This window comes from Anguilla anguilla, chromosome 10 (assembly GCF_013347855.1).
Source record: "Anguilla anguilla isolate fAngAng1 chromosome 10, fAngAng1.pri, whole genome shotgun sequence".
In the NCBI taxonomy this organism is placed as follows: domain Eukaryota; kingdom Metazoa; phylum Chordata; class Actinopteri; order Anguilliformes; family Anguillidae; genus Anguilla; species Anguilla anguilla.
In genome coordinates, this window is record NC_049210.1 from 46,983,368 (window position 1) to 47,002,256 (window position 18,889).

General features: G+C 46.1%; 1 protein-coding gene and 1 long non-coding RNA gene across 6 annotated transcripts; one reads left to right on the forward strand and one right to left on the reverse strand.

Annotated features, from left to right (window-relative positions):
* Nucleotides 1-2,376: 2,376 nt before the first annotated feature.
* LOC118206441 lies at nucleotides 2,377-3,008 on the reverse strand. The gene is made up of 2 exons (XR_004761192.1): nucleotides 2,792-3,008; nucleotides 2,377-2,516 (listed from the first exon to the last, which is right to left on the reverse strand). It is a non-coding gene; the product is annotated as an uncharacterized LOC118206441 (long non-coding RNA).
* Nucleotides 3,009-6,125: 3,117 nt separating this feature from the next.
* On the forward strand, nucleotides 6,126-18,850 carry lmbrd2a (LMBR1 domain containing 2a). 5 transcript variants are annotated; one of them, XM_035379165.1, is made up of 18 exons: nucleotides 6,126-6,567; nucleotides 7,868-8,143; nucleotides 8,274-8,371; nucleotides 8,760-8,855; nucleotides 9,856-10,023; nucleotides 10,132-10,342; nucleotides 10,508-10,582; nucleotides 10,669-10,782; nucleotides 11,011-11,194; nucleotides 11,619-11,800; nucleotides 12,551-12,684; nucleotides 12,945-13,050; nucleotides 13,420-13,517; nucleotides 13,702-13,805; nucleotides 14,620-14,666; nucleotides 16,125-16,236; nucleotides 16,402-16,558; nucleotides 16,807-18,850. In XM_035379165.1, the coding sequence occupies exons 2-18, from the start codon at nucleotides 7,970-7,972 to the stop codon at nucleotides 16,868-16,870; spliced, it is 2,124 nt and encodes a 707-aa protein (XP_035235056.1). In that variant the 5' UTR covers nucleotides 6,126-6,567; nucleotides 7,868-7,969; the 3' UTR covers nucleotides 16,871-18,850. The 5 variants fall into 5 exon arrangements, with proteins under 5 accessions (XP_035235056.1, XP_035235058.1, XP_035235059.1 ...); XM_035379167.1 differs by having other exon boundaries at nucleotides 7,889-8,143; XM_035379169.1 differs by lacking the exons at nucleotides 6,126-6,567; nucleotides 7,868-8,143; nucleotides 8,274-8,371; nucleotides 8,760-8,855 and adding an exon at nucleotides 8,906-8,955.
* Nucleotides 18,851-18,889: the final 39 nt, after the last annotated feature.

An 18,889-nucleotide genomic window follows, 5' to 3' on the forward strand; every position in this document is an offset into this window, starting at 1 on the left:
CTTATCGCCAGACTGTTGGCATGGGATTCTAAACATATCATCGATAGTTCACACCAGAAACACATTTTACTTCCGCTGTTGCGTGCCTGGCCCACAAACAATTTAGTTATTTTTTTAATTTTTAGTGGAAGTTTAGTTATTTTTTGACCAATTAAATATATTTATTTGAAATACTACACTGATATTTTCAGTTTTCCACAAACGGATATACATATTTAACATCAGCATTTTATCTTTAGGCACTCAGCCGTGAGCAACAGAATGGTGGCAATATCATAATTTATTTATTTGCATTACTACATTGGCATTCATGTATAGCATAATGACTCAACAGATGTATGTGTGTGCACACAAAGAGGCAAATATGCCACTCAGCCATCGGACGGGCGCTAAGTAACATAGACTCAGCGGAGGGTAAATTATCTACACATTCAGCTACTGACAATATAAAAATAACACAGTAACTGGGATGCAGCAATGACATGTTCAGCAAGCATTCAAGGGTTGTTGTCTCCTTTAAAGGGCTGCTGCTTTGTGTCAAGGGTGGGATTAAACCTTTGCTTCTGTCACAAGAACTCTGTAACAAACAGACTGGCCTGTATTAATTAATATTTCTGTGGTTACATTACCTTGATGAAGATTACAGGAATAGTGCCGTCTTTTAGGTTAGGCGGCAGCAAGATTTATTTTAAATTAATTTTATTTTAAATGTTTGTATTTGTTTTATTCTTAGAACTATTCTATTCTACTACTATGTTTAATTTGTGTTTTTATCCAGAAATGATTCATATGAATATGACCTCTGTCTGTTGAAGTGCAAATGTTAAAAATGTCATATGTGGTAAGTTGTCATATGTAGTATAAGTAAGTAGTCACAGCTCTTGTTCAAAATGGGGTCTTGCTGTAGAGACCGTTCCTCTTTGTGTTAATATTTAACCAAGGCAAGCCTGCCTTAAAGCATGGAGAGTAACACCAGGTCATGGTTGGCTACACGTCTCTAATTTTGCATCATGGTACCAGTCGGCTTCCTTCACATGAAGAACCGCTCCCACATACACACAGAACTGGAGGCTGCTGGGCTTGCAGCAATTACACTGGAGACAGGTAAATGACTCTGTAATCCAAGCGAGGGTTGATGTTGATTTAAATAAACAAATTTACCTTCATTTAACTAGGACAGCATGTAAATGAGTACACTGTGTGAACACATACCTGAAATTACATTCCCATTAGTAATATGCATTAGTCATATGCGCTGTCCCATCACATTATGAAACATAGTTGTGTTTGTATGAAGCACAGTATGAAAAAAACTCACAGGCCAAAATTGTATATCTTTTCCATGTCAAAAACAATGTGCTGCGCTTATGCTATGGTATGGGTCTGTCACAAGCTCTTACTCTGAGCAAAATTAACAGCGCTAAACAAATCAAAGAGCGGTTCTCAGAGGTCCAAATCCCGTCTGATTTCTGTTGAGTTCTGTTGTTGTTCCGTAACTTTATGACATCACAGAGGAACTGTCCGCTGTCCCCATACGGCAGGCAGGAGCAGAACCTCCTGAGCCGCTGAAGGGAACAGTGCCCCCTGCCCTGCCCTCAATAACTGTAAGTCTATCTGTCCCGCCTTTGTGTGGTTGTCCCCAGCTCCCTGTGCCGGTGGGGGGGGAGGGGGGGGGTCCCTCCCCAGGGAGGCAGGGAAACGGGGGCAGGTTATGGGAGCTGTGCTCCGCGGTGCCACCCCAGGGACCGGCCGCTCTGTGCCCGCATTGTTCCCCGCGCCATTGTGCCCCCGGTTTCCCATGGATCAAACTTCAAACGCGGGCGACTACTCCGAAAAGACCACGGCCCGGTCGCCTTTCCTCACCGGCGTTACCCGGGGAACGGGGCGCGCCTGCCGCTCTCACACCTGACCGGGCGTGGCCTGATCGTGTCGGGGGCAGAGGGAGGGGTCACGACCCGGGGCAACCCACCTAAAACGGAGATGGCACTGCGTGGCAACATCGGCGAAGTAGCCGCTGGGTGGCGATCTGACTGGCGATACGACTGGCACGCAATGGGCACAGGGGGCGATGCGACTGGCACACAATGGGCACAGTGGGCGATGCGACTGGCACACAATGGGCACAGTGGGCGATGCGACTGGCACACAATGGGCACAGTGGGCGATACGATTGGCATACAGTGGGCACAGTGGGCAATACAACTGGCACACAATGGGCACAGTGGGCGATGCGACTGGCACACAATGGGCACAGTGGGGTTCATTCAGTAGCATGGGACGTAATGTTGACTCAGCGCTTACGCAACGTTATCGCGGGTTCAGCTGAAGCCAAAACGCCCTGAAAAGAGACAAAAACCACGAGCCAACCGGGCCTAATGTGCTGTTTGTTCAATCGGGAGTGAGGCTGCACACATTTACGAGGCTCCAGCGTTTCCTGTGCGTTGACCTGGAGTAAACCAGGCCGGCTCGCCTCCAAGGCCGCAGTCTGGGATCTGCTATCCACCCTGGCGGGACACCTGAGGGAAAAGCAGGAAGTTGAGATGGCGGAGGAAGTGGGTGCTCACTCAGAGAGCAGAGCAGTATGCTCAGAGTGAGATCAACAGTGACAGAGCACATTTAAAACTGACAGAGCACATTTAACAGTGAGAAAGTGCATTTTAAAACAGTGTGGATTTTACAGCAAGCATATAAATACAATAAGATACAATGGAATTCATTTTCATAGATTTGAATTTTCATAAATTTGCTTTAACTTCACTCGGTGTGCATTCCGTGTTGTTCACATACTCACGGGGTGTAAATGGGCTTGAGGCTTTCGGCTTTGAAGATCCAGGTTTCCAGTCAAATTTCTGGTGAGCATTCCAGGCGAGACTGACAGTTGGCTGAGTGCAAAGCGTACTGAAGGCGTCAGGCGTGGCGATAACGCGACCCCGAGCTGCTACAGGACTGCGCTTCGCCTCATCTCTGAGAGACAGCGTGCGTCTCGGCCTGGCATTGTCTCCACAAGGCCTGCGTGTGGAGGTGATGTTTATAAGTCGAGGTCTCATTTACACTGAGATTCCTGCCTTCGGTTAAAGAAAAATCATCCATATTAAAGCCCAATCATGTCATGTCATTTCAGAGCAAGCACAAAGAAGAATGCCATCTGCCAGAAATGAGTAAGGTTACATTAGCTGTCATCCAGTTTTTATTTATTTTTTGTTGTGTCTTTGTCATTAAGATAAAAATGCTGCAAGCCACTCTTCTAGTAGAGCTTAAATTTGTGTCCATTGAAATATATGTATGGTTTGGCATCATCTGCCCAGCGATGGAAATTGATGGGATTTCTCAGTGAAGGCAGAAAACTCCAGCCCAAGAACAGAATCTTGTAGAAACTCCCTTGATTTGGATTATATCGCCTGTCATGGTGTGATCTGATTAACAAGAGGGCTCTTCCACCAAGCCAGCTGGAACTTTTAGCTGATTGCAGCCGTATATTTACCATCTTTCACCTGACCTGGGTTTCTCTCATACTGTCACAGCTAAAATATAATAAAACTATTTCTCTGCAATCAACTTTTTTAACATTTCTGCAAGCATTTCTGATAATATAAAGCAACTGTAATTTTCAACCAGACATTTGAATAGAGCCTTATTGCAGTTATCTGAAGTGCGGTATGTGCTGTACAAAGGACTATGCAAACAACATTGTTGAATCTATTCAAATCAGGTTAGCACACAGTGGGGATAGGTTGATTATCCATATGAATATGTAAACTACACCGTAAAGTTTAGACTCATCTGTGAAAAATTGTGTGTGTGTGTGTGTGTGTGTGTGTGTGTGTGTGTGTTTAAATAAATTTATATTACTAAAGGGGAACCTGACCAAAACAAGTATTAGGCAATACAATTGATTAAAGAGGACGCAAGAATGCTGTATGCAATACAAACATCACACACTGAATACACATAGGCCACAGGTCAGTATTTATACTGCGAAAGAAGACATGAACCTCAATGCCTGGTGCAAAAGTCCAGCCAATCCAAATACAACAGTGAGTAACAGCACTGTTTGGTCAACTATACACTGCTATCTGGAGGGCATCACATGACGTTAGATAGGCTCATGCTGAATTTACTTATAATAATATAATATAAACTTTTTATTTTACAATATAAATGCACAGTGTTAAATATAAGTATATAAATGTACACGTACAAATGGTAGACGCTGCATATTCAAATAACCGACACAAGAGGCACTAATAATTTATACGCTAGAAGTCATCCGATGAGATATTACTGCCACCCTGTGGTCTGTATATGGAATTGCGTTTCATCTTAATAGTGAAACCCAACCTCCAATCCTCAAGTACGTAGTAATTCAGCATTTTCAGTACTGTGTATTCAGTACGTTCAGTATTATGTATTATGTGTATGAAATTATGTGATTGACTTAAACATTAAATTGCATAGAAATACATAAGGAACTTATTTCTTGAATCTTGTGTTTTTAAATACATGTTCACATTAGAAAAACAATGCTAGAAATGTTGTGGTGCCAAATACATTTTTGCTTAGGCTGAAACAATATCTAGACAGAATATATTTATGGCAATAAATGTAAAAGAAGAATTTATACCCATGCAAAAAAGGCTACATTGTTATCAGCCCCTGAGCATTATTACCATTACTATCAAGCTAAAAATAAAAATAACACCTATGTAACACATACATACATAATCCAGCATCTGTATAACGACAAACAGTACCCACACACACCTGTTTATATATTGTAGGTGTAAGTACCTTTCTTTGAACTCTGTACAATAACTTTTATCACGGAGTGGTAGCGGGTAATGAGTTATGTAGGTAATGTGTCGGGGAAATGTAACGTAATGTGTCGTGGAAATGTCAGGAGCCCAGGCTACAGGTAGCAGGTAGCAGGTAGCCGATGTCGCCCACTCTTGGTGTATATAATCCATGCAGTAAGATGGGTGGTGTTGTGGTGCTATATTAAGCTTAATCCTGAGCAGTGGGGTGGCCTTGCAGTCCAGTGCGCTCTTGAAGTAAGGATTTAAGATCAGGGAGCAGGTGGACTGTTTCACTAAAGACTCGGGCTAAGAAAGCAAGCATATGTCATACTGACCCCTGCAGTGGAGCCCACTCGCACACCGCGAACCAACGCTCCAGAGCACGCACAAGTTTCACATGCATGTGCGGCTGTGACACAGTCAAGATGGAATTTCTGCTGGAGGACTGGACCCAGTCTTTGGACCTCTTTGGATCTCTGCGGCTGAACCCATTTTGGGGGCCCGAGACGTCCTCTGTGGACTGGACTCTTTGTCTGAATCTGTTTGAACACCTGTGCAGGGATCTTTTTGTGAACGTGGATCTTCTGTTGGAAGACGCTGGTGTATGTTCAAACCTGTTTGGATCCCTCCACTCCGATGACCCCTACGTTTGGCTATTTTTATATTGAGGGTTTAAAAAAAAATTATTTTAATTTAATGGATCTACAGTAAGAGCTAAGGACCCGGGCTGCCACTGTCTATTCAACAGCAAACTGAAGGAACAGAAGAGACGGCTGCCTGTCAGCAGAACTATAAGGGGGATTACAGACACGTCACCTCAAAGAATGTGACTCTTTTTCTGCTCTCCCAGCTTCGATCATTAAAGTCCATAAAAGATCGTTTTCAAATATTTCTTTTTTTGTCAAATACGTATTAGAATTTACTCTCAGCTACTCCACTAACGCGGGTTACCTTCCACTATTGGCAGTTTTCTCTTTAGCATAAGGGATATCGTAATAAATGAAATATTAACACTGGATCCAGGCAGCAGTCTGTGATTGGCCATGTAGGCTACCTAACTGCTGTCACCAGTTCTGGAATAGCCTACAAATGGCGGCGGTGACGTAATGTTAGAATCTGCTGATTCCATCGGAGATATAACGTTAGAAGAACGACTGATTGACATCCGAGGATGCGTTGAAGTTTCAGAACCATTTTCTTAGGTTCGCAAGGTTCATCTTGGACGTTAGATTCACGCTAAACGTTTTGCAAAACTTTTAACATGTTTTCTCCCGTTTGGTGGGCGTGTCAACAGTTCTATGTGTAATAATCATAATGTAGCTCTATGGTAACCATAGATGTAACCAGAAGTGGCCAGTGACGTATTTAAGAATGCGTGTTACATTGTCCCGCCTCATTAGTAGCTGTTATATCATCGCTATGAAAACAAAGACCAAATTAAGTCTTTGTGCATATTGAATTGTTAATGTCAACAGCGTCTTTGGTTTTCATATTGAATGCAGCCCCGTGCAGAACAGATACTGTTCCGAATACTGTGCAGACGGTGAAGCCAAAGGGCATCCATGGATCCTGCGATGGTCTGCATCCGCGAAACAGGAAGTAGGCTAGGCTAGAATCGCATAATAACTACTTACGTCAAAGTCGCCACGGTACTGACTGGCATAACATATCACAGGTATTGCACAAATGTACAAACTCCATATTTCGTCATCATAGGCTCAGCGTTACACGTGTTTGGCTCGTGAATTTTGGTGAACTGTCAGAGAGATCAGAGGTAAGAATACAAATAATATTGCATACTGTATGTTAATTAACTGATCGGTTAGCTTGCTTGATTACGCTGCTCTCAACGCGTACTACCTGACTGAATAACAGGACAATGACAGAAAAGCGAGCTTTAGTCAGATCAATATGTTACGCACCGCCTTTTGTCGAAGTTTGCCGTTCAGCTGACAAATGTTGTTATATTTCGCTAGTTTTCGGCCATTTCTCTCTTCTTTCTGACTATTGCGGTTGTTGATGTCTGTCAATGTTCTGTGATAGTCACGAAAAGTCATGTGCCTTTAATTGTGTTTCCACAGTTGCTATATATGTGACGCTATAAATGAAGTTTTGTAGCTGACGTGTAGTTGCCAACAGCTACTGTAGCTAGCTATGCGAGCTGTTGGACTATATTTAGGTGCTGTGGATAACTAAAGTCAAATATCTAAGTTAGGTAGGCTACGTTGTATTCTGGTGAACTACAACGGGGGTCTTCATCCAAAATGTATGTTATTGACCCAAGGTCCTTGAGTGAGAGTTTGTCTTTAGATTCATTATCTGCCACATACTTCTAATATTTAGAATAACTGTTGTTTCTGTCGGGCACTGTCGTGAGAAAATCATACCAGATCAGAAATGTTCGTATGATTCAGTGATGAAGTCCATGTCTCATTATCCATCTGCTCTTCAAATATAAGCTTTAGCTCACTTGCATTTTATGTTAATATTTCACAATATGTCATTACGGTTGAACGTGTATTTATTAATGTGTTTATTTATTAATTTAAATATTTACTTGTTTGTGTGTTTGTCTGTCTGTTTAGTTATTTCATTTATTTTTAATAGGGTATTAAAATAATTCTATTGTGTACCATTCAATAGTTTTTTGTGTTTATAGGTAATTGGACCTCACTTACACGTGTTTTGAGATATAATACTTGACTTGTTGTTTTATTTTCATCTCAGCTGAATGGGGTCTTTCAAACATGGGAGGGAAGCCATCATTTCTTAATTATAGTCAGAGTAATTGCATCACAACAACGCAAACATTGTTCATAAAGTGAAAAAGAGTAACTAATTGAGAAGACAGGGTTCAAGAGAAACACACTGAGGACCCCAGTTGTACCATGTTGTCGTACAAAATTTCTTAAATGTTTTGGTTGGAGCCAAATAGTGTATCAATACATGCCTCTGACTCTAGTCACAGATAACATAACATAACACTGCATAACATGATGATGAGAACAGGTCATTCAGCCCAACAATGCTCGCCATTTTCCTGACTAAAATGGCGAACATTTCTTTGACCTCAGTTCTAGGTGGTCGGCCCTCAGGAGCCTGTCCGGGATCGGGTCGGGCGTGGTCGTGGACGGCTCCGTTTGGTCGATGCCGGCGCGTTGAGCGGGTGGGGCAGGATGAGCGGGGCGGCCCTGGGCATCGAGGTCGTGGTGGTCTTCTTCCTGGCGCTGTTCCTGCTGCATCGCTATGGCGATTTCCGGCGGCAGCAGCTCATGGTGCTCTTCGGCACGCTGCTGGCCTGGTTCCTGTGCTTCCTCATCGTCTTCATCCTCCCGCTGGACGTCAGCACAGTACGTACGAACGCCCACTCCCCCCCACCCCCCCATCGCTCTCCCGACTGTGACTCTCAGTGTGCGTTCTTGTCTGTTTTGACGAGGCAGACACGGCTGGTTTGACTGACGGCTTGTTTTGTATTTGCAGACCATTTATAAGCAATGCAAGAAGGACCATGAGCAGCATGAGGTTGTGACTGCGTCCAATCAGACCATGCCCAACTCCCCCGTCTCTCTGACAGAAAGGTGGAAACGTTCTCCTAGTTTGTTACAGAGTTCCTAAATATCTTCATAATTTTATGTTTAAAGTTGGCTTATATATAATTTTTCCTTTGGCATTTTTTTATTGCTTTCTTTTATCTGTTTTGATCATTGTGTTTTTTTTATATGCTCTTTTATCTATTCCTCAGTTTTAAGCTGTCGTTGATTTGTTATTTTTGTGTTTGCACTTTAGGCTCCTCCAATTGTATGAAGGGAGCATTATTATTATTATTATTATTATTATGACTATTATTACAAGAGCGGAACCTGGCAGGGGATATTTCTCAGTGCTTTGAGTGATGTCCTAATGATTTTGTTTGGGTTCATTGTCAGCTTTGCGGGTTTATTAATGGCTCTGTTGTCTCCCTGGTAGCGTTCATGAGTGCTACAGGCCGTGGAGCTACATTCCTGAAGGAATAATGCCCGTGTTCTGGAGGGTTGTGTACTGGACCTCACAGTGTCTGACCTGGTATGTTACACCTCTGTGGTTGTGTACTGGACCTCACAGTGTCTGACCTGGTATGTTACACCTCTATGGTTGTGTACTGGACCTCACAGTGTCTGACCTGGTATGTTACACCTCTATGGTTGTGTAATGGACCTCACAGTGTCTGACCTGGTATGTTACACCTCTATGGTTGTGTACTGGACCTCGCAGTGTATGTTACACCTGTACCCCCTCTGGTTCAGCAATTACTGTTAGAATGTTCTAGAAATCTGGTTCCTCTGGCATTTGAGAGAAACCTCTTATGTAAAATTGTTCATCATCTTACGGAAATATGTGAAAAATGTTTAAACTGGTTATTGAATATTTATAAGCACACCTGTCCGTGCACCTTGATCTGACCTCAGTGCAAGCACACGATGTACTTTATTTGAACGGTTTGGCAGATTCCCTTCATTCCTGCAGAGTGAAACATGACTTCACTCTGTGTGTGGGCGTGGCAGTCCTTCGTTTTGTCACACCGGTCATACTGTGCGATCGAATATGTACTCAGTCTCTTCGTATAATGGTATAATGCTGTGTGCTTTACCTCTGAAGGTGGGTGCATGGCAGTAACATGGCAGTGCCTCTGAACGTGGGTGCATGGCAGTAACATGGCAGTACCTCTGAACGTGGGTGCATGGCAGTAACATGGCAGTACCTCTGAACGTGGGTGCATGGCTGTGACATGGCAGTACCTCTGAACGTGGGTGCATGGCTGTGACTGTGGTGGTTGATAGTGTACGGGTGTTTCATGCAGAGCTAATGTGGGTGCATGGCAGTAACATGGCAGTACCTCTGAACGTGGGTGCATGGCTGTGACATGGCAGTACCTCTGAACGTGGGTGCATGGCTGTGACTGTGGTGGTTGATAGTGTATGGGCGTTTTATGCAGAGCTAACGTGGGTGCATGGCTGTGACTGTGGTGGTTGATGATGTACGGGCGTTTCATGCAGAGCTGTCTCCCTCCCTGCTGTGTGCGCAGGCTGCTCCTGCCCTTCATGCAGTCGTACGCTCGCTCCGGCGCGTTCTCCATCACGGGGAAGATCAAGACGGCCCTCATCGAGAACGCCATCTACTACGGCACGTACCTGCTGGTCTTCGGGTCCCTGCTCATCTACGTGGCCGTGCACCCGAAGTGGCGTTTGTCCTGGTGCGTGTCCGTTTCCTCCCAAACCTCCTTCTCCAGCCCCGGCAGCGTGTCCCCCTTGACTCCTCCCCCTTGACTCCTCCCCCTCGTCTCCCCTGTTCGCGCCGTCAGGTACGAGCTGCAGACCATCGGCATCACGGCGGCCAACACCTGGGGCCTGTTCCTGCTGGTGCTGTTGCTAGGCTACGGCCTGGTGGAGATCCCGCGCTCGTACTGGAACTCCGCCCGCCCCGGCTACCTGCTGGGCAAGACCTACTTCAAGGCCGCCAAGCTGATGACCGAGAAGGCGGACGCGGAGGAGAACCTGGAGGACACCATGGAGGTGCTGGGAGTGGGGGGGGGGTTGGAGGGGGGCCCGGGGGGGCAGGGATGGGCGGTGCGTCCCGGCGTGGGAGGGCTGGGATGGGAAGACTCATTTTCTCACCTGTGATTGTGGGTGAAGTCCTCCAACGTTCTGTTTTACTCTCCTTCTTCTCTCTTCTGACAGGAAGTGAGAAAACTCAGCGAGTCCATCAAGTACAACAACCCTCTGAGGAAGTGCGTTGATACAATTCTGAGAAAGGTGGGCATTGTGAATCCATATCGAATCTTGAAAATGATAGCTACAGAGATTTTTACAAATTTCAAATCTCTGGTCTTTAACCGCAGTGTCCGGTGGACTACCAGGAGAAGATGGGGAGGAATATGGACGATTACGAGGACTACGACGACCAACGGAGCACTTACCCCAGCGAGAAGAGCTTCGCCAAGCTCCATAAACAGGTCAGAGGGAGTGATTTCACATATAATGGGCTGGGATGTGGCAAAAGCATTATGCTTTATAGAACAATTTTCTGTAGTACCTTTGAAAGTGCTATAAACCTTTGTCCTTAACTTCGAGTTACAAGCAAATGCAAGCGTTGCACTTTTTATTCACGATCTCAGTTTGGCTAGAGATAGAGATATAGAGCGCCAGATTTGTTAAGCGGTAAGTGTGGCTGTCTGGGTCAGGTGATCTATGCGGTGCAGCGGCAGAACCGGACGCAGGTGCAGTGGCGGATCCTGCTGGAGCAGGCCTTCCACCTGGAGGACGTGGCCCGCAATGAGACCAGCCCCTCCCGCCTGTTTGTGCGCAGTTTCCCCCCCCCGGAGCAGCGCGGCTGGGTCAGCAGGGTGCTCTACCCCCCCACCGTGGGTGAGTACCCTGCCAGAGAGGGGTGGGTCAGCAGGGTGCCGTGGGTGAGTGCACGGGTTATTTTTTCAGATGAAAGAAAAGGAGGACTGTTGATTTATAAATATTAAATTGCTTCATGTATTATTAAAGTAGCCTGTGGGGTACGGAGCTGCTCAGCGGTGCCCATAATGCACTGCTCTTACCCTGAGCTTGAGCAGAGGGAGGGGAAGGAAACATGTTGAATAAAACTCTTATATTTTATGTCAGTCATACACAGCTGTTGTGGCTGTGTATGTAGGCACTTGTGTGTTTTCCTCTGTGCGTGTGCGTGTGTGTGTCTGTGTGTGTGTGCGTGTGTGTGTGTGCCTTGTGTGTGTTTCTATCTAACCCTGAAGGCCTGTGGCCCTCTTGGACGTGTGAGTAACCGGTCTGTCTCTTTTCCCAGAGTGGTACTGGGAGTGTCTCCTGAGGCAGTGGTTCTACCGGGCCCTGGCGGTGGTTCTGAGCCTGTTCTCCGTGGCGGTGGTGTGGTCCGAGTGCACCTTCTTCAGCACCCGGCCCGTCCTCTCCCTCTTCGCCGTCTTCATCCAGCTGGCCGAGAGAGACTACAACTACCTGTACATAGAGGTGAGGGACTACAACTACCTGTACATAGAGCTGAGTGACTACAACTACCTGTACATAGAGCTGAGGGACTACAACTACCTGTACGTAGAGCTGAGGGACTACAACTACCTGTACGTAGAGCTGAGGGACTACAGCTACCTGTACATATAGGTGAGGGACTACAACTACCTGTACATAGAGGTGAGGTACTACAACTACCAAACCTTTAAAGAGCCAAAAGCAGCAATATTATTTGTGCTCTGGTTCAATGTCTGTACAGTATGTAGAAGCAAGGTTACCTGTGAACACAGAACACACCTGAGATGGTGTCTGTATAAAGAACTGAGGCTGCCTGCTGGAGCAGGTAACTGATTGACAGAGCGTGTGTTTTACTGTGTGTGCAGTAGATGTAACAGGCAACACCTTTAGGAGGAATTACATTGCACAATCAGATGTCATGTCTACTGAAGCTAGCATGTATGTGCACCACAGTACCGTAGAGCTGAGAGAAAACCTTTGTGTTGTTATGACAGGAGAGGCCATTTTGTATTTCAATAAGGCCAGGGGGAGAGGGCCCCCCCCCCCCCACCTTTACGCTTCCCTGTCTGTCTCATGGGTCTTTATTGATTCCTGGTTGGTTGCCGTGCACTTTCATCCCTGGTCCGTGTGTTTGTGTTTGTGTTGCGTAATTCGTTCATGGATAAGAGCATCTCCCAAATGCCTGTGATGTGATGTAAAAATGTGTTGGGTGCCGTTTTTTTTGTTCACTAGATGGCGTGCTTCATCACCATCTTCTTCCTCTGCACCTGCGTGTACTCCACCGTGTTCCGCATCCGAGTCTTCAACTACTACTACCTGGCCCCCCACCATCAGACCGACGCCTACAGCCTGCAGTTCAGCGGCATGTATGTGCAGGGGAGTGTGTTCAGTGTGTGGGGGGGGGGGATCATGTATGTGAAGAGAAATCAGACCTTGCTGCTGATTGGCTGTCTTATCAGCACCCAATAGATATCAATGGTGATTTTTTTTTCTTCCTTGAAGGCATGAACTGACTTCAGATCAGTCTCCCCCAGTTTCACATGCTGGGCAGTGTCAGGGTTAGGGGTGGGTGAACTGACCTGGGGTCAGTTTTTGGGGACTTACAAGGCGCGCTGTCGACCCGCAGGTTGTTCTGCCGCCTGACTCCGCCCCTCTGCCTGAACTTCCTGGGTCTCATCCACATGGATGCGGCCATTTCGCACCAGGACAAGGAGCAGACTGCGTACACCTCTGTGAGTTCAGAGAGCCCCAAAACACTCCCCCCTCCGCGTCCCGGGACACCTGCTCCGCTGGGCAGCACCGTCACCATGGAAATCCTGTCTAAAAACAAACCTCTTCCTATTTTTCTGTCTGCAGAACTCCTCTGTAACCATACTCAAAATTATTAGCGGTACCCAGACAATTTTCATGTAGCAATAGCACAGTGTTGGAGTGTGGTATTGCTAACAGGGCATGTTGGAGTGTGGTATTGCTAACAGGGCATGTTGGAGTGTGGTATTGCTAACAGGGCGTTTTGTGCCTGCATGGTGACGGGGGCTCATAGAATGATGAAGTTATTTAGTCAAGCCTGATTATATTAACCCCTCGGGTCTCCCCGCCAGATCATGGGATCCATGACGGTTCTGTCTTTCATCGCTGACGGCTTCTACATTTACTACCCCATGCTCATCCTCCTGCTGTGCATCGCCACCTACTTCAGGTGAGTCCCCCCTGTCCTGACCCGGGGTCTCCCTCCCACTTAAAACACAGGTGACTCAGGTGCAGTTCCGTTTGGTTTTGTCTGAAATCCAGCTGAAAAGCCCCTGCGGGGTTTTTTTTTCTGTCAGTGTTGGTGTGACGCTCCGCTCTCTCATCCTGATCCTAACCCCCCCACCCCCCCACAGCCTCGGGACCCGCTGTCTCAACCTGTTGGGGTTCCAGCAGTTTGTGGGTGACAACGAGATGACCTCCGACCTCATCGACGAGGGCAAGGAGCTCATCCGCCGAGGTAGGCCCTGTGGCCTTTTCCGTTACTCAGCACAACTACAGACAACCTCTGTTTCATTTTACACTTTCATTTAAATAAAAAAACATATCATAATGTAAATCATAATGCATTTTGAGACTCCACTGCTTTGGTGTTAGAAAGCTGTGCGGTGCCCCTGATGTACAGCAGTGTTATGGTGGTACAGGACGTGCTGGATATTGGGGGTAATGATGTAATGCATGAACGTGCACTGACAGGTCTTGCTGCGATTCAGGGGTGTCAAACTGAACCCCAAGGGGGCCGCAGTGTCCGTGGGCTTTTGTGGTTTCCTTTCGATCAGCTGCCAATTAAGGCCTTGAGAACAAGGTGTGTTTGCCAGTCAAAAAAAGTCTTGTGTCGAGAACACGCCAAAAAACAGCAGACACTGCGGCCCCCCAGGACTGGAGTTTGGCACCTGGGCTGTAATGTGTTGATGGTAGTGCCGATATCACATGCTCTACACCAGTGGTCTCCAGCCCTGCTCCTGGAGATCTACTATCCTAGGTTTTCATTTCAACCCTAACAAACACACCTCATTCAACAGCTAGAGCAGGGCTGCCCAACCCTGTTCCTGGAAATCTACTGTCCTGTAGGTTTTTACTCCAACCCTAACAAAACACCAAATTCAACAGCTAGATCAGGGCTGCCCAACCCTGTTCCTGGAACAGGTCTTCAGAAACAGGGTTGGTAATCACTTGTATTCATTATTCTGTTTAGATTCCGGATTTACCAGTAGATTAAAGTCAAAGGAGAAGGAAATTGATGCTAAGTCTTCCGGATTTTGATTTTCGTGCAGAGAAAAGAAAAAAGCAGAGGGTGGAAGATGGAGAGAATCGTAGAAGAGTGAGTCCTTTGTTTAAAATCTATTTTTTCCCACTTATTTCTGTGCTTTATTTCTATCCTGCGAACCTAATTTACACAGTCACTGTCCCCCCAAGCTACAGACCGGTTCACTTTAGGGACAAATGCTTGTGGCAACGGCCAATTCTAGAATTCTTTCCTGCATGACGTAAATAAATGCAGCTTTTAAAAACCATGTTTTTTTTGTTGTCGCAGGGAGTGGTCTTAAAGAGAAACCAGGAAGTCCAAATCTTCCCAGAAATGTTGGGAGTTTTATTTTTGTTTTCTGAGGTTATTAAGCCCGGGTGCCAGCTGACATACGTGTCGTTAAAAAAATAAACAAAACATCAATAACAAAAGGCCATTCACAAGCGCTCACAGGTTCTCCATAGCACAAGGCCTCCAGGTAAACCGTGTGATGGGCAGGTGAACAGGTGTGACGTTCTGCCCCCAAACAGAGCCCCCCGGCCTGTTCTGCCCCCAAACAGAGGCCCCCGCCCTGTTCTGCCCCCAAACAGAGGCCCCGCCCTGTTCTGCCTGCTCTGAGCATTCTCCTAACCCGAGCTATCCAGCTAGCTCTTTTATTTCTTATTTTTCTAAAAAAAAGGTCATGTCATATTCAATTAAATCCTGTTATATTGTGTAATATAATATACTGTATTATTAATATTAGCGATATAACATGCTGACTAATGACCTCTAGTCAGGTCTGTTTAATTTTAGATGAATGGCAGGGAAGGGAAGACAGGGGGCGCTAGAGTGCGTGTGTAGGAGGGACCCGTTCGACTTCATCACGTCTGTGTTCTCACCGCTGTCCTGCAGTGAATCCAAAGCACTGCAGACTCGAATCCAAATGCATGCTGGTTAGGCTAGTGGGGAGGGTTGCTCTTTAAAGAGCATGCATGCTCAGTCAGCCTTGCCTGTATGAATGAGGGTTATTCAATTAATAAATAAATAGATTAGAAAGTAATAAATTAATTAATAAAAAAAGTTCAATGAGTGTTTTTTTGTGTTTGCGTGTGTGTGTGTGTACGTGTGTGTGTGTGTCTCTGTGCGTGTGCGACTGTGCATGCTTGTGTGTGTGTGTGTGTGCGTCTGCATGTGTGTGCGTGTGTGTGTGTATGTGTGTCTGTGTGTGTGTGTGTGTGTGTGTGTGTGTCTGCATGTGTGTGTCTGTGTGTGTGTGTCTGTGTGTGTGTGTGTGTGTGTGTCTCTGTGCGTGTGCGTGTGCGACTGTGCATGCTTGTGTGTGTGTGTGTGTGTGTGCGTCTGTGTGCATGTGTGTGCATGTGTGCGTGTGTGTGTGTGTGTGTGTCTGTGTGTGTGTGTGTGCGTGTGCGTGTGCGACTATGCATGCTTGTGTGTGCGTGTATGTGTGTCTGTGTGTGTGTGTGTACGTGTGCATGTGTGTGTGTGTGTGCGTGTGCATGTGCATGCTTGTGTGTGATGTCCATGCTCCAGGACTGGCGGGAGCGCTATGGGAATCATCGGGAGGACTATCCCACACGGAACCGGAACGCCTACTCAGAGCTGACGGAGTCCGGAGAGCCGGAGGCAGCCGGGGCAAACAGACGTGAGTGCTGTTCCCGCTCTGGAGCTCAGGGGAAGAGCAGCGTTCAGGCTGCTTCTCATTCTCAATACTAGACGTGTGTTTGTGTGTTTGTGTGTCCGTAAAAATCTAATAACTTTGAAAGCGATCTTCAAATTAAGAAGAGACATCAATATTGCTTTTCCACAGAAGGAAAGTTCTCCCGCCCCAGCGCCCGGCCGGAGAGGGACCGGACGGAGAGGGACCGGACGGAGAGGGACCGGATGGAGCTCCTGCACGATGTGGAGCCGCTGGATTTCAGCGGAGACGCCGTCCTGGAAGAGCCCCTGGAGCCCGAAGGTGGAAGGTGTGGTTGAGGTCCCCCTCAAATTCTCCCTCAAATTCTGCGTTCATTTTTATTCTCTCCTCCTTTGCCCTCTTCTTGTCATCTCTCTCCCTGTCTACCCGTGCTCTCCTGTTATACCACTTGCAAACATCTCTCGCACAGGCGCACACTCAATCATAATTCTGTCCATGTCTGTAATGTTAAATGCATGTCGTTTATGCCATCATAAAGCGAACAGACCTCTCTTCCTGTTCCCTGTTCCCCGTCAGACACACAGGTGGGCGGTACCTGTCCATGACCTCGTCCCACAGCCGAATCTTCGACGACGTCTGAGCGAGGGATTGGACAAGGAGAAGGAGAGGGAGAGAGAAAAGAGGGGGTGTTTACGCAGTCCTGTGGGGAGCGCAGTGAAGTGTTCAGTGTTAATTCAGCTCTTACAGAGTTCGTATAAACCCACCCTGGCCATAGTGGCCTCATATACACTCTGTATGTGGTGTTATAACCCTGGACATTTTCCAGTGAAGACTCTGGTCAGAAGAGTGAGGCTCTCTGGCCTCTGTGAATGCAGCACATTACCTCTCTTGTACGTGAGTGAGATGCACTTTTTACACGCGGACTCCATTTTAAACAAGTTTCCTCCGGGAGCGTTGAATATCACAAATTCTGCCACTTCATCGGGTTCAAATCCGGAAACGTGCTCGTCGTTTTTGTTCTTGTTATTTCGGTCATGAGGGACGTCTGTATCTGAAGTATTTATTTATTTGAAGGGAAAGAAAAGAGTGAGTGTTTATGATCCCCTCATCAATCCTGCAGGGATGACTCAGGCCAGAGGAGTGAGGCTCTTTGGTCTGTGAATGTGCATTACCTCTCAAGTCCCAAAACACGTTTGTCCTTTTGTTCTTCTATTGGAGGGTCATCTGCATCTGTATTTTTCCGCTGGCAGGACCTGGAGTTGAGTAGCAGTGGAGCAGGTTATTCACCAATCAACTATGAATCTTTTTTGTAAATATAACGATATTGTGAATTTATTTTAAGAAAGGGATTCTTCCTTTGTGTTTTAGTGAGGCTGTCTTCCAGTCTCTGTTTGGCTTGGTGTGATTCTTGGTAGTGTATAATGAGCATGGGTATAGTGAAGCCCTTCTGGGGGTTCTTTGCTTTGCTGTTGAGGCGCGGACCCAGTTGCTGCTGGTGTTCTGCAGACCTAACAGGGCAAAGCGCGGGTCGTTCCATGACCTTTTGACCTTCGGATTCATGTCTCTTCCTCTGCCCCTTTCTCCTCGTTTTGTTTTGGCTTGCATACACAACATTTGCTTTTATAATGGTTTGAGTCAATGACTGACAGCGTTCACCTCAGTTCACCCTGATGATGAAGGCACACGTCATGTGACATTACACAGCTCAGTGAGTCTCGGTTCAGCCGAGCCTGGGCCTGCTCGGTTCCGTTAGGAGTCCGGAAGGTGCCTTGGTCTGAAAATGTTTGGAGACTGAATAGATCATGGGTGACATATTTCTGTGTGAAAGTCAGACATTTCTATCTGATGCGTGTCACTGAAATTGTGTGGTCTACTTTTAATGTGAAATTGGTGACCATTTAAGTTTTTGTTCAGTGAAGTTCCAAATTAAAAGTTAAATTGAGGGAGAAACTGGCTAACGCTTTCTGATGACAGTGGAGTGGCAGCTAACTGCAGGTCATCCATTCTCAGTGTGCTTTTTTAAAATTGACGATCTTATTTTTCAGCTGAAAATCTCACCCAAGATGGTTTAAAATGTTCACCCTATTTATGCTGTAACCCATTTGTGTGGCTTCTTCTTTCATTGGAACATTAACTGGTGTTTGGTACCTTTCTCAAAGGCATAGGTGAGAGAACTTTACCTCGAGGTTATATCCAGGTACCTCACTGTTGCGTCGTACTGTATTTCTTTCTTATGAGAATGTCATCTTCAGTACAAACCCTCCACTTGGACCACGTTTCCATACAATATATCCTTTTATGAACTGCACCACAGTCATAACACTGTTTTGAAATGCTTTGTCATTCTGTGTTCGTGTAATTGTTTGCTGATATTGCATTGGCATATAAAGATTTAAAGTCTACTCTTGGTACATATACCGCATCATGGTGGACCCCCCCACCCCCTGACCCCTCCCATCCACTGAGGTCAGCTCCATAAACCCACAATATCACAATTACATTTTGAGGATGGACTGAGATTTTTATTTGATCAGCCGAAATGGAAGATTGCAAGTCATATGCACAAAATTCACACGTATATTTCCAAATTGACACAATAGTGGTAAATGGAATGAATGTTGAAGCTCATCTAAGCTGTAAAGTGCAAGCTGCCTTTCTG